The sequence below is a fragment of the Mustelus asterias genome, chromosome 2 (genome assembly GCF_964213995.1).
Source record: "Mustelus asterias chromosome 2, sMusAst1.hap1.1, whole genome shotgun sequence".
NCBI classification, from domain to species: Eukaryota; Metazoa; Chordata; class Chondrichthyes; order Carcharhiniformes; family Triakidae; genus Mustelus; species Mustelus asterias.
The window spans coordinates 74481637-74497977 of NC_135802.1; the positions used below are offsets into that span (position 1 = coordinate 74481637).

General features: G+C 40.9%; 1 protein-coding gene across 1 annotated transcript in view; it reads left to right on the forward strand.

Moving 5' to 3' along the window:
• LOC144508946 (uncharacterized) overlaps nt 1-16341 on the forward strand; it is a 70400-nt gene that overhangs the window by 23178 nt on the left and 30881 nt on the right. Inside the window, exons 6-10 of the mRNA XM_078237163.1 lie at nt 2565-2663; nt 5140-5276; nt 8782-8904; nt 11180-11246; nt 15687-15794. Of these exons, the coding sequence (XP_078093289.1) occupies nt 2565-2663; nt 5140-5276; nt 8782-8904; nt 11180-11246; nt 15687-15794 (534 nt within the window). The remainder of the gene's footprint in view (nt 1-2564; nt 2664-5139; nt 5277-8781; nt 8905-11179; nt 11247-15686; nt 15795-16341) is intronic.

The window sequence follows — 16341 nt, forward strand, 5'->3', positions numbered from 1 at the left end:
ATAGGTTTAAAGGAGATGGGCGAGGCAGATTTTTTACACCAAAAGTAGTGGGTGCCTGGAACTCGCTGCCGGGGGAGGTAGTGGAAGCAGATACGATAGAGTTTTAAGGGGTGTCTGAACAAATACGTGAATAGGATGGGAATAGAGGGATATGGTCCCCGGAAGAGTAGGGGGTTTTAGTTCAGTCGGTCAGCATGGTCGGTGCAGGCTTGGAGGGCTGAAGGGCCTGTTCCTGTGCTGTAATTTTCTTTGTTCTTTGGTGTCAACTCAGTCTGACAATTTTAATGGTTAATTTCTGGGCCCATCGTCCCAAATGTCTGGTGTGTAGGTGTCCTGTAGAGTTTCCATTAAGACAGGTGTGTATGTTTATTGCTAGTGTATGTTCGCATTGTGACTGTTCGTGGTTGGAATGAAGCTAATTGAAAGATTTAACGTGAAAAATACAGTCTTAACCTGATTGAAATTACAAAGTCACTTCATACCTAAAATGTGTGTAAAATATATCAGTGCAAAAGGACAATCTTTATATTAAAGCTGAGGGAGTAAAGCACAGCATGATTCATGTTCATTAGTAAAGTCAAAAAGCTGCATAGCTAGAAAAATTGATTGCAGAATTCAGCTCTTAAACTCTCAGAACAAAAGTGTACATATATTTCTTATACATTTTAAAAGAAAGTAACTATTTCTCTACAAGGTTTTGCTCTAGACGAGGGTCATGTGATGTATTTTTACCTGTCATAGAATCCCTGCAGAAGGAGGCCATTCGGCCCATTGAACCTGCACCGACGACAACCCCACACAGGTCCTAACCCTGTAACCCAACATATTTACTCTGTCAATCCCCCTGACACTGAGGGGCAATTTGGTCTAGCCAATCAATCTAACCTGCACATCTTTGGACTGGGAGGAAACCGGAGCACTTGGAGGAAACCCAGATGGGAATGCCTCTCTCGTCAAGCCCCTGATAGTGTAATAGTGTCTACATTTACCATAATTACATAGAATATAAGATTTGGTTAATTGATTAAAATAGCTTAATCACCTAATCATTAAATGTGGCTATAGTACAAACTTAGACTTGGTCTTTCCTGTAATAATCTTGCTGTTTATCATTCAACTCTGAAGCTAGAGATTTCTCCTGGTTTCCTGGCCTTCCTCAAGAAACTGGAAGGTTATCTTTGCTTCTGAAAGATTTGTGCAATGTTTCTGTTTATCCCAAGCTTATGCTTATGCTTATGCTTTTCAAACTTAACCAGACAAAGCTTAGCAGTTACCCAACCTCTACATTCCTATTATTTTACATACATAGCAGAACTTTTACATTTAACATGATTCTTGCATTGACCAAATCATGCATTGCTTCTTGGCCTTTCATGGGTTCTAAGTGAAACAAGAAATAAAAATCATATAAACCTACAATGCAATTTTCTTCCCTTCATGTAGATATCCAAGTTTCTTCTAAAGTTGCAATTGAATCTGCTTCCACTATCCTTTCAAGCGATGCATTCCAGGTTATAAAATCTTGGTTTGGTTAAAAATCACACCTCTATATCTTTTACTAACAAGTCTGTCATTTGATACTTTATTAAATGCCTTTTGAAAGACCACGTAAACATCAACTATATTACTCTCCTCAATCCTCTTCATTACTTCATTTCAAAAGAGCTTGGATCAAGTGAGTCAGATGATGTCTGCCTTTCACAAACCATTATTGGTTATCATTGATTATCGCATGTTTTTCAAGTGGCAGTTAATTGTGTCCTGGATTACTGTCTCTAAATTTCCACAGGCTATCCCCCTCACCCTTTTTTCAACATCAGGATGATATTTGCAAGGTTCCTGTCATCTGGCAGTAGATTGGAAGATTCCTATCCTTCCTTTAAACCAGGATGTGCCATTCAGTCCAGAGGACTTCTCTATTTTGAAACCAAACTTCCTCTTTATTCTCCTCTTTATTTTTTATCCTTTCCAATATCTCTATTGCCACTATCAGCCACAGAGGCATCAACATTGGGGAGGGCGTGGTTGGGGGCAGGGAGCGGCATGTCTATAACATACCATGCAGGGTTGATAACAAGAACTAGCCACCTTGTGAGGTTCTCAACCCTGGAATAAAAATACAGGCTAAGATGTTTGCTTCAGTTCATTGTCTTTAGGTAAAAGTATCTTATTTGATCGAATGCTGGAGGAATCCCACATCATCTCGGTGCTTGCTGCTGTCCGAAATTGCAATTGAGTGTCCGTACAATTGTTGGCATGCCTCCTGATACTCCCTTCAGATGATCATCACAGATTAGAATTTATTCAACAAGAATAGTACATTATTCAACCGTTTTGGTATAACTTTAGCATGGTACCACCAGAAGTAATGTTTTTGGTAACAACCCTTGAGCAACTAATATTCAATGCCATGCTAAACACTAGAACATTCACCTCTCTATTACTGATGTATTTAGCTTTCATTGGAAAGTGAATTTGACCTCACTCCATTTATTGGTATGTTTTAATAGTGCGGTTGTATGGAAGTAATTGTACATGTTTAATTTTGGGTTTTTCTGTTGTAGCTAAAAAAAAGGTTCCAACAATTGATTCACAACATATCTATGGATCATCCCTTTTGGAACAACACTTAAGAGAAATTGGTATACAAGATCCTTTAATTGGTATGCCTTTTCCCTCTGTTTCCAGTGTGATTATTTTATCCTATACCATGTATTATTCAATTAATTGGTCTGTTATTGCAGATTTTTTTCAGTTGACAATATGTAAATGTGACAAATATTCAGGATTAATGTCATATGTGGTTAACTGATCATAAATTATATGAGTAAATATGTGATTTTAGTAAATTGTTCTTAATTTTTGGTACATTTTTGTCTCGTGAAGCCAGTACTAAACGAACCTTGGCCATTTTGAGTCCAAGGGCGACGGGGCATACAGATATTTCCGTGTCCCATGTGGATTGACACCCATATTCATAGTTATAAAGAAGTGATTTCATCTAGGAAGTAAGGGTGCACGTAGTTTTTTGATTTTGGCTGTCCAGGGTCCTGCTATTCGTTTTATGATCAAGTTGGATACTTCTTGTGAAGATGGTCTTCTATGTAATATATTTTAGATAAAGATATCAAGCACTATAGAGCTGAGGTGGATACGTCAAGTTGCAGTATTGATTAGCCATTATCTGACTGGTGGAATCAGCTCAAAGATGGGGCGGCACAGTGGTTAGCCATGTTTTTTAGATCCATTGTCTAATGAGATTGCAGGTTTCCTGCCAGATGTCTAGAGTAACTTTTTTCGTTCTCTGGTTGTGAGATGTTGGGCTTCAGCCTGGTTTACTTCCACATTGCCCTTAAGACCTCACTATTGGCCAACATTGACATTGTCTTGAGTTACATTGTGTGAAACCTTTCCATTACAAATGTGTTGGCAATTTCTATGTGATTCTGTTCGCTTAATGAAAACTGAAATTGAAGTCCCAACGTTCAGTAATGCACAGGTATAATGACTCGTACCGAGTAAAGGTTTTCAAGTGTGGGATTGTGTACCATGAATGTACAAAAAACAAAGAAAATTACAGCCCAGGAACAGGCCCTTCGGCCCTCCAAGCCTGCACCGACCATGCTGCCTGACTGAACTAAAACTCCCTATCCTTCCGGGACCATATCCCTCTATTCCCATCATATTCATGTATTTGTTCAGATGCTGCCTTGTCCTCACTATCATAGCTGCTTCCACTACCTCCCCCAGCAGCGAGTTCCAGGCACCCATCACCCTCTGTGTAAAATATAAAACTTGCCTCCTCTAATTTCCTTTAAACCTTGCCCCTCGCACCTTAAACTTATGCCCCCTAGTAATTGACTCTTCCACCCTGGGAAAAAGCTTCTGATTATCCACTCTGTCCATGCCCCTCCATAATATTGAAGACTTCTAACAGGTATCCCCCTCAACCTCCATCGTTCCAGTGAGAACAAACCAAGTTTCTCCAACCTCTCCTCATAGTTAATGCCCTCCATTACCAGGCAACATCCTGGCAAATCATTTCTGTACCCGCTCCAAAGCCTTCACATCCTTCTGGTAGTATGGTGACCAGAATTGAACACTATATTCCAAGTGCAGCCGAACGAAGGTTCTATAAAGCTGCAAATTAACTTGCCAATTTTTTAACTTGATGCCCCGGCTGATGAAGGCAAGCATGCTGTGTGCTTCCTTGCCTTCTTCTTGACTACCTTCTCCACCTGCGTTGCCACTTTCAGTGACCTGTGTACCTGTACACCCAGATCCCTCTGCCTATCAGTACTGTTAAGGGTTCTGCCATTTACTGTATATTTCCTATCTATATTAGACCTTCCAAAATGCATTACCTCATATTTGTCTAGATTAAACTCCATCTGCCATCTCTCTGCCCAAGTCCCCAACTGATCTGAATCCTTTGACGGTCCTCATCACTATCCGCAAATCCACCAACCTTTGCGTAGTCTGCAAACTTACGAATCAAACCAGTTACATTTTCCTCCAAATGATACAAACAGCAAAGGTCCCAGCACTGATCCCTGAGGAACGCCACTTGTCACAGCCCTCCATTCAGAAACTCACCCTTCCACTGCTACTCTCTGTCTTCTATGAACCGAGCTAGTTCTGTATCTATCATGCCAGCTCACCTCTGATCCCATGCTGTACCAGTCTGCCATGAGGGATCTTGTCAAAGGCCTTACTGAAATCCAAGTAGACAACATCCACTGCCCTACCCTCCATCAATCATCTTCATCACTTCCTCGAAAAACTCGATCAAGTTAGTGAGACACGACCTCCCCTTCAAAAAATCATGTTGCCTCTCGCTAATACGTCCACTTATTTCCAAGTGGGAGTAAATCCTGTCTCGAAGAATTCTCTCCAATAATTTTCCTACCATTAACGTAAGGCTCATTGGCCTGTAATTACCTGGATTATCCTTGCTACGCTTCTTAAACAAAGGAACAACATTGTACAACATGAATTAATTACTAGGACACATCTCTGTCTAATACGTCATAAATTGTAATCACTTGGTTAAACTTATCTTGTGACTAATCAATTTTCATTTAACAGTTGTCATCAGTAAAATTAAGGCTGGAGGCTTAATACATTCTGTTTCTATAGGGCTGAACTACGTGATTGAATATCAGACTGAACAGTCACCAGATCCAGCATTCTTCTGTGAACTTTGCAATTGTCGTGGAGGATTTTCCTCCTTTATGTCACATTTACTTGGCTATAAGCACAGACTGAATTATATGGTAAGCATTTCATACATGGTGTTAGTTGTTAAATACTATTAACATTTATAATGCCTACAATTTGAAACTTTAATTTAAATAGTGAAGTGGACTAATTAGAAACTGCAATGGGAAAGACACGGAATTTACAAGTCACCAGTGTTAGGACAAACTAAATTCAGTTTGAGTAGCTCCAATATGTTATATCTTTGGAAGATAGAAAGGAAACTTAATCCCATCAACATTTCTTAGGAATTAAGGGAGAGAATGCAAGAGATCTGGAAATGGATTGGGTTGATGCTAGCCTTGACTAGTCTTTCAAAGCAACGGTAAAACAAAAGAATGCTGAGCTACACTGCTAAATCTGATCAGGTGTATGCAGATGATGCCCTGAGTATTTTGTTCATTTTTAGTCACTCAAATACTGAGACAACATCTAAACTCAGTGATAGAAATCAGCATTGAGTCAATGTTGAAGGGCTGCCTTGTAAGATAAGAGCCCAAGAAATGGTAGTAAAAGCAGACCCAATGGCCCTTTTGAGCCTGTTCTGCCATTCAATGTATCCTGGATGGTCTTGGCCTTCAGCTCCACTTTTCTACCCATTCCCCATATCTTTCCTGATTCCCTTGGAAGCCAAATATCACTAACCAAGCCTTAAATTTATTCAGTGCAATGGTCAAGGTGTAGACCATACTCAACTAGCCCGTGCTTGCAAAACCCAAAACACAGGGCCTGGATGTTACCATTTTGATTCTAAGTGCTGGGCGGACTTGAATCTGGGAGTGTTTCAGATCCGACTTTTAGACCCGTTCTCCGGCGTTCCCATACTAACTCTGCGTGAAAAAAAAATCAGCGATTCTGAATCGTGCTGTAGAAGCCTGTGGGCGGAGCTTATCACGCCCGAAACACTGCTGCTTCGATCAGAGCCTTCAACTGCGCATGCGTAGTTAAGCGAAAATAGAAAAACCCTCCCCAGCCACATTGCTCCCGGGCCTGATAATACCTCCTCCCTGGCCCCCACAGACATTGCCCCACCCCCTCAACATAACTGTCCCCCTTATCGCCACCCCCCCCCCCACCCGCTACCTAGACCAATCGTGGCCCCTTTGTCTCCCTTGTACCCACCCACCAGAGAGCCATCTGACCCGCCTCCCTCGTCTCCCCCCCCCCCCCCCCCCCCCCCCCCCAACCACCACACCACCAATCTGAGTCAGAGAATGCTGGAAGCTCTGAACTTGCCTCCTGAGAAGCTGGACCGCCTGAACCGGACCTTTGTGGACCATGCCTGTTTCACGCTGAATCTGGATGGGCAACCGCGGTGATAAAGGGGGAAGTGCTGGTAAGTTTGGGCGTGCAGCCCATTAAGTCAACTTAAATGCAAGCAAATGCATTTAAATTGACATTGCGCCCATTTCGGGCGTGGTGCCGACGGCGGCCATTTTAGGCCCTTGGTAAAGGGGGAAACAGGTGCGGAGACGGTCACGGATCGCGCTACTCGCCTCATGCCCGACTTTACCAAGTTTTCACGCCCGAAAACGGGTGATGGTAAAATCGAGCCCACAGTGTCCAACATTAAATGTGATTCTGTGATTAGGCAGCATTTGCTAAATAATTTTCAGTATGCTGAAAGTTAGGTTGACAGCCAATTTAAGATTGTCAGTTGGGCTCGCAGTGTGGTGTATTTGCATGCACTGGAAGCTGCATATATTGAAACCCAGGGCCCTATTCTTTGTAGACAGAACATGTATAAATGTTGCACCTGTGTCAGCGAAACAAATTAAGTGATAGCCATTTGCTGGTTCATTCCATGGGACAATGTCTTGACCAATCAGAGTCAGGCTACCTAGTTTAAATTTCACAATGCTTGGCAATTAACTGTCAGTCACTACTAACTGGTATATGCTCCACCGCGATGCCTTTCCTAATCAACATTTTCTTCTCGTACAGTATAAAATTGTTGTTTCCCCTGACATTGGTATTCTTGTGATGGTCCTGTTGAGCACAAGATGGAAAGCTTTTGCAAAATGCCTTTTTTTTTTAGCAACGCTCAAGTTCTGTACTACCAAACCATTAGAACAATAGCTTAAATGAGTAGCTGAAACTGTGGAAGATAGATTTCAACACAGGTAATTCCGAGCCACTCATTTTGGATCAGCTAGGAACCATGATGCTCCCAAAGAGGTTTTGGGATCCATGTACACTGATCGCTAAAATGTAGTAGTTGGTTACATAAAATCAACAAGCTTAATGGAATGTTAACCTTTATAACTAAAGGGATGAATTTTCCCATTTCACCCACCATGGGAATTGTAGCGGGCGAGGGGCGAACCACAAAAAGGTCCAATGACCTCAGGCGGGACTTTCCGGTTTCAGGACGAACGTGACTGGAAATTCCCACCCAACAAGTGAGAATGTAGGGAGGTGAGGACATTTTTGGTTCAGCTCTATTTTGACCACATCTTGAGCATGTGCACTGTTCAGACTATTACACCTTGGAGAGGATATATTCTGTGTGGAAGGAGTGCACTGTAGATTCACTGGTATGTTACTGGTGCTCCTAGTGCTAAATTATGAGGAGCAATTATATAAAAACAACTTGTATTCCCTGGATAAAAGGTTAGGGTGTGATTTGATTGCAGTTTTTAGTATTTTCATAGCAGTGAATAAGACAGATAGAAATAAAGTAAGCTCACGGGAGAATCTGAAACAAGGAGATATCCTTAAAATCCAAGCCATTCGAGCGAAGTTAGAAAACACTTATTAATTCAAACTGCAGAAAGTTTGTGTTGTGATGGCCATGAGAGATCATTAATAGACCTCCCCTTGGGCCTAAGAGTACAGTTGAGTGGAGGCTGCTGAATAGCGGGGGTTTAAAACCAGCTGGCTCCACTTAGCCCAGCAATCAAAGGACTTGGGCTTGACCTGTATGCTGTAGCCACCTAGCAGTACTTTATGCACATTGTAAATAAAGGGTGATGGTAGGTGGCTGGCCGTGGCAAGATTATTGCAATTTGGAAGCCTATTCCACAAAAAATAAATAATAAATCAAGAGATCAAAATTATTTGCTTGACTGATGTAGAAAAGGATATGGAACCAAGACAGGTGGATGGAATTGAGATGCAAATCAACCATGCCTTTGTTCATTTATAGTACCGGCCTCCTCCTAGTCCTTTATTTGAAGTATTTGATATGGTTTGCATTGCTGAATTTTAATCAATATTTAATAATTCTTGACAGCATTTTAAAATTCATATGTAACCTGTTATTGAATGTCAACTGAGCTTGACCAAAATGTGCGTGTGCGCTGGCTTACCTTTAAACACACATTTTAGCCCAGTTAAACCAAAACAGTGTTTTTTAAACTCAAAAGTGTAAGTGCTTGGAAAGCAATATTAAAATTATGCACCAGAAAAGAAGATTTGAGAAAATTACTCAAACACCTAATTTATTATCAACCTTATTCTGAGGGGATTGTTATAAGGGCATGTGACATTCCATCAGTGTAACACCATTTAATTTTTCAGGCAAAAGTATACCCAGATGCACTAAAACTTGATGGAGCAAAACTAAAGCAGTCAGAATTGAATGCACTGGTGAAAGAAAAGGCAGAATTTATTGAAAAGATCGACGGAAGGGGGAAAGTCAAGGTAAATATGTTAATTTTGAGGTTGCTACTATGCCTTAATCTGATTTGGCAATGTATATCAAGTTGTTATGAATACCAAATAATGGCAATTGTTGTTAACTTGGATGGGTTAGGGTGCAGAAAACACTGGTGGGGTTTTGTTTATCAGTCCCTCACAGTAGCTATACCATTGGGCAGGGCATTAAACAAGAAATTATTAGAGCTTGTAACAGTGCAATGTTAAAATTGTGGGGGACTTTCAATTTTCATATAGAATGGACCAATCAAATTGCCTATAGTGGAATGGGAGATAAATTTATAGAATTCTTCCATTACAGGGCTTACTGTAGTCCCAAATAAGAACTTTAAAGCCAGTTGCTTGGATGTGAGGAGAGCTGGCTAAGGTTGACCAGGTAAATAAACTGAAAGGTATGGCAATAAATAAATAATGGGAAACAATGGAACTTTTTTTAACAATACTTTCTATTTTAAAAAATTCTGAGAAAAATCATCTGTGACTTAGTAGAGAAATTATGGATAATATTAGATTAAAAATGTTACAAGAATAGTAGGAACCTGGAGGATTAGAAGTGCTTTAGAAATCAGTAGAGGATGACCAGAAAGTTAATAAAAAGATAGAATACAAGACTAAACCTACCAAGAATGTAAAAGCAGATTGAACAGCTTTTATAAGTATATAAAAACTAGGTAAATAGCTAAAGTAAATGTTGGTCCCTCTGATCCAGAGACAGGAGAAATTATCATGAAATAAAGAAACTGCCTTTCCAGCAAAGGACACGACTTATATACCAGAAATATATAAGAACAGGGGCAACAGACACATGGGGATGCCCGGGGGGGGGGGGGGCTACAAGTTCCCTTCCAAGCCATGCACCATCCTGACTTTAAACTATATTGCCATTCCTTCATTGTCACTGGGCCAAAATCCTGAAACTCCCTTCCTAACAGCATTGTGAATATAACTGCATCATGTGGACTGCAGTGGAGCAGCGCTCCGAAAGCTCATGATACCAAATAAACCTGTTGGATTTTAACCTGGTGTTGTGAGACTTCTTACTGGACTATTTGGTGTTAGTGATGTGATTTTCACCAACAATTTGTATTTATTTCATCTACATATTCATAGAAATCATAGAAACCCTACAGTGCAGAAGGAGGCCATTCGGCCCATCGAGTCTGCACCGACCACAATCCCACCCAGGCACTACCCCCACATATTTACCTGCTAATCCCTCTAACCTACGCATCCCAGGACTCTAAGGGGCAATTTTTAACCTGGCCAATCAACCTAACCCGCACATCTTTGGACTGTGGGAGGAAACCCTTCATTGTCTGAAGGTATTTTCAAACAAAAAATGGATGCTGAGTTAAAGATGTTAGGCGGAAAGATTTGATGCATGATCAGTGAGGTGACTTTTAAAATAAGGACTGGAGCTGGATAGCAAAGAAATTTAGGGATAGAATTCCAACGCGTAGGGGCTGGACAGCTAAGATAGCATAGTTGTCATTGGGGTGAAAGGAATTGAATCCCAGTGTCACATGAACAGCAGATCTCAAGGCAGGGGGTGGTGATTAGAAGGGGAAAATTGAAAGCAGAAGGATGTTCAAGCAATGGGGTGGGCTCGGCATGAAGATATTCACATAATACAAGCAGAAATTTAGGAAGAAAAAGGGGCAGAAACTTGAGGACATGAAACTATTTAAAATGTCAGCCAGCATGGGTCAGAAAAAGAAATTAAGTGATCAACGGTTCTATCAAAATTGGATCAAGGGAACAGGAGTTTGATCACATGGACAAGATGAGCTCAGAGAGGGCATGAGGAATGATTGAGAAAAATTTGGAAAATGCAGGTATTTAAGGTTAGGATATGAAAGAACATTTCCTTTGGTGGGCGAAGGGGATAAAGGGAAGCAAGAAAGCTGCTCAGTACCCAAAAAATCTGTGAACTTCTCACATTTAGAAATTGAAGGGACAGGAATGGTATGTTTGAGGAGATGGTTGGTTATGCAGAAAATACATTTATTATTATTGATCTCCAGGGTACATTGGTGAACAGCTTTGCAAAGGAAAGTGAGATCTACTGACGTCTGTTGTAGTTCAGCCTGATCAGATGATGGGTGGCTAATCCTTTTGTATGTCATTTGGATTTCTGCTTCTGGTACTTGTGGGAGTTTTGAGTTGCTTGGTTCAACTGCAGTGATATGTAAATGATTTTTTTAATGACACTCTGCTCCTTGTAACTTTTTATTAAAAACATTCATGATGTGAATTTCAGGTCATCCTGGATGATGCCCCAATTGAATTTTCCGGAGGAAGCTTTGGAAAAAGAGCTACAGATAACTGTAAGTTTCTTCCACTCAGTGCTTAACTAATTGGGGAGATCCCTGTTCTTTTATCTTGTCAATTGCAAATTAACAGATTTTATTGTTAAGAAATATGGCTTCCCTAACAAATAGGGAGATTTGTTATCTAAGCAAAATATTTCTCTTTAAAAATCTTTTATATTAATACAAATTCGAGAATGGCTGATAATCTTTCAGATTTCCTTTGCCATCAGTTCTGTGTCTTTGGGTTGGGTCCCATCAGGTGGTAATGGAACCATGGAAGATGCAATTATTGAGAGTCAGGAAGGAAGTGTGATGAGCTAGGTCATGGTAAAGTAGCTTCTCAGGATTTTTGGTACAAGTCATAAAAAGTGCAGGTAAGGATACATGTATGTGATACATTTGAAATTTTCTATTGCTTAGAATGAGATGTTTCATAGTGACATAATTCAGAAAGTTAGCAGATCCGGTATTGGCAGCATAATGCAGAAGTAGATTGAAGCGTGGCGAGTGGACAAAATAAAGGATCTGTGCAAATGGGTAGTAGACTGAGTCAAATCTGACATTGCACTGTTGGGATGAGTACTCCCAACATTTTCAGAAATAATTTGAAAGGTAACTTCATCTAGGAGTTTAGCAGATGATGGCAAAATTGATTAATACAGCTAACGATGGAGGCGTACAACATGGATCGTAGAATGTGGAGGTGAACAAGTAAAGCAGATGTCTAAGTGTAAGTTTGCACTTAAGGGTACAGAATGGATGGGAATTTCAAGATTTATAGTATAAGTTATTACACAGATAAATTTAAAAAATGGGATTTGGGAGTTATAGATTCCTTGAGACATGCAGCTGATGGTTGATTGCTGTCAAAATGTTAGGTGTTTGAATGTGATGAAATTGGACAAGCACATTTCAGAAACACATTTGTGGATGCAGCAACAAACGTAATAAGAAATGCAAAAATTGGATGGATTTAATATCTTTTCTAGCCTTTAGGGTTAATATATTTTGAAGACTGGGCTATATCGCATAGTTTTAATGTGAAAACCTTAGATGCAGCATACAGAGCATGGAGGTTGGTTGGTGAGTGTTGAGAAATGAGCTGTGTAAAACAATTAGTGAAGCTAGAACTCATTGATCTGAAATCTGAGAACAGATATTCAAGAGACGCAAGTAAAATATTTAATATAAGGGGAAAAATACAATATATGAAACAGTGGCCCAGATCTTCCAGCCTCTGGATCACCAGAAACCTGACAAGTGATCCAAGATGCTTGTCAGGATCCAGTAGAAGTCCCAATTCGCTAACTTCCATGAGAACGCTCAGGAAATTTGAACTTCCTGCTCCTCAGGATCCTCTGCAAAAGTCTCCAACTTTAATTTAAAGTTGGATACTTCGGACAGTTCCATAGAACTTGCCTAGATAGTTACCCAGGAAATATTAAACCGAAAACACTAGTCTAATTCCTGGTTAATTGCTGAACCCAATCACTTATATTGACTCCCATGATTACAACCCCTCCCCCACCCCGATCAGATTTTCCAATCTGATTACTCATCCACCCACTAACATTAATGTGGGAAATTTGAACCTGCCCGATGGCAGATAGTGCTGTATGAAGGAGGCATGGCTCATCTCTCCTATCCCTGATGCTACAGAACTGTAGTGCTGCTCTCCATGGGTCTGTACCCTCCACATTTTTGAAGAAACTATGCTCAGAAGACCAGGCCAGGAATGCAGAGTGCCACCAGGGAACTGAAAAGTTTAAGTGGAGTAGCAGTCCAGTGATTATTGTCATTTAATGGAAGATCTAATATTTGAAGAAGTAACTAGGCAGCAAACAAGGGCACAGCTTCAAAATTAGGCAAGATAAAAGCTCACAACATTTATATACAGAGGCGATTGACAACCAGAATGTAGTACTAGAAAAGGGTAATTGACACCACATTCAACTCACTGAAGAAGCAGTGCAAGATTAGGATTTTGAAAGAATATAATCAGCAGGAACTGTAGCTTAATAGTTATGTTACTATGCAGGCAAACCAGAAACCAAGATATTAATTTAATTTTCACTGGTTATGGGTCAGGTTAGAAACTCCAAAGTACTTTATGGAGACTGCCCAAATCATAAATTTTGCATCTTGAATTTGGCTAGGATGAGCATGATATAGTTAACATGTATGGAAAGAAAATTAGCAGTAACTTTTAGCAATTACAAACAAAAAAAAGCAAAGAAAACAACCACAATAATGTATTAACCCATAATTGAATATTAAAGCTGTTCCAATAAACCAAAACCTTTCATAGACAAAAACCCTTTTCACAGGCTTAACACAGCATATATTAAAATCTCACTTGACTGGAATTGAGTCTTTTCGAAGCCTGCACTTTCCTTCTAGAGGCAAAACTTTGCCTTGACATAACCAGCAGAATTTCCAAATAGAACAGGGAGACAGAGACTTCAGCTTCTTTCATGCTTGATGCCCCTGCTAAAACTAAACTGCAGCCTCAGAACTCTCAAAACTGAAACCTTAAACTCACTAGAAAGAAAAAAAACTGTCCAAAAATACATGACCTTTTCTCCTAACAATGCAGGATCATAAAACTAATCTGAGTACACACAAGCAACCCCATTTAAGCCACTTAAGAAGCAATAAAAGGACAATTCCAGTCAAGTAAACAACAATGACATCACTGAAGCTGTGATCTAAGAAACCACTAAAACTGGTTTCTTAGATCACAGTTTCAGTGATGTGATGATTTCTGAGACGCTCTCACTAAAACTGTGAGAGCTGCAAAAATCATGATTTTTAAAAAAAACTTTCTTAAATGTACGCTAACATCACACACTAGAGCAGCTGAGGAATTTAAATTTGAAAATAATTCTGGACACAAACCTAAATAAATCAGAACAAAAAAAATGTTGGTATCGGTAATAGTGACCAAGGGTTGGATTTTCTGATCCCCGAGGCGGGTACAATTTTGTCTTTTGGAGGGCATTTGGATGGTTCCATGGGTAGTGTGGGCATAGAGGGATGTGGGCCAAACGCGGGCAATTGGGTCTAGCATAGTGGTAAAAACTGGGTGGCATGGATAAGTTGGGCCGAAGGGCCTGTTTCCATGCTGTAAAGCTCTACGACTCTTACTAACCCCTTGCCTATCTGAAATTTTACAGTGGGGAGAGAAGTGACTCTCATGACTACCACTGGGCAGCCTGGCCACCACTGGGCCCAACCCATCCCTGCCAGTATTTTACTCATGACTGGGAGAGGCCAATGCTACTTGGGAATTTTGGCATCACTGAGTAAGATAGTGTCGTAAGAGTTTTAACAACACCAGGTTAAAGTCCAACAGGTTTATTTGGTAGCAAATGCCATCAGCTTTTGGAGCGCTGCTCCTTCGTCAGATGGAGTGGAAATCTGCACTCAAACAGGGCATACAGAGACACAAAATCAAGTTACAGAATACTGATTAGAATGCGAATCTCTATAGCCAACCAGGTCTTAAAGATACAGACAATGTGAGTGGAGGGAGTATTAAGCACAGGTTAAAGAGATGTGTATTGTCTCCAGACAGGACAGCCAGTGAGATTCTGCAAGTCCAGGAGGCAAGCTGTGGGGGTTACTGATAGTGTGACATAAATCCAAGATCCCGGTTTAGGTCGTCCTCATTTGTGCGGAACTTGGCTATCAGTTTCTGCTCAACGACTCTGCGCTGTCGTGTGTCATGAAGGCCGCCTTGGAGAATGCTTACCCGAAGATCAGAGGCTGAATGCCTGTGACCGCTGAAGTGCTCCCCCACAGGAAGAGATAGTGTCAGGCAGCAGGGGGCCCTTTCAGCCCATCAGAGGCATTTCCCTCCCTCCCCCGACCAATCCTCTCGCACGGTCACTTTAGTACGCTCTCTCTCCCCAACTTGTTGCAGCTCAACCTCTTGCCGCAACCCCCAACCCCACACTTGCCTGTCAGTCTGGGTTCCTCAGCCTTAGGATTTCTCGTAATATTAGCAGTGGCGCTGTGGGAGCTACAGAATTGTTGGTCAATCTGATTGGGCAACAGGTCTCCCAAGGTAAAACTTCCTCCCTAGAAAAGGTTGGATTGTTGTTGGAAGAAACTAACTGGTTCAGTGATGTCTTTTAGTGAAGGAAATTGGTGGTTCTTATCTGGTTTGGCCTATATGTGACACACAGCAATGTGGTTACCTCTTACTGCCCTCTGAAGTGCTCTAGACAGTTACTGAGTTAGAGGAAAGCAACAGATGTCACCGATTCCCTGAATTAATTTTTAAAATAATGAACTGAAAGAGTAAAGTAATATGTTTTGGTTTGCCTTTAATAGCAAGAGTATATCCCTAATTTTCACAACCTTTTAACTACAGTAAAGAGGAATTAGATATGAAAGAATTGTTTGCATTGTACTTGCCTATTAAGAACTACTTTACTTCGGATGTTTCAGATGGTCAGTTAGATTCGAGATCACGCTGTGAAAACTTTAGAAGTTTTGATCAGAATATGAATGCTGCAAGTTCTCTTTTACACGAACCAAGAATGGCACGATCACAAGGTAGGATAAACCGAAGAATATAAGTAGGAGGAGCAGACCACAAGACCCATCGACCCTGCTCCATAATTCATTATGACCATGGCTGATCTTGGTTTCAACTCTACTTTTCTGTCTGCTCCCCATAAAGTCATACAATGCAAAAAAGGCCTTTGAGCCCATTCAGTCTGCACCGACAATAAGTATCACTAAAGCGCTATCCCATGTTCCTGTACTTTTTTACGTTTATTTATTAGTGTCACAAGTAGGCTTACATTAATAGTGCAATGAAGCGTGAAAATCCCCTAGTCGCCACACTCTGGTGCCAGTTCGAGTAACTTGAGTCGAATTTAGCATGGCCGATTCACCGAACCAGCACATCTTTCAGACTGTGGGAGGAAACCAGAGCACCCAGAGGAAACCCACGCAGACACAGGGAGAGCATGCAGACTTCACACAGACAGTGACCCAAGCTGGGAATCGAACCCGGGCCCCTGGCGCTGTGAGGCAGCAGTGCTAACCACTGTGCCACCCACTTGTCCCATATCTTTGAATGTTATGATATTTCAAG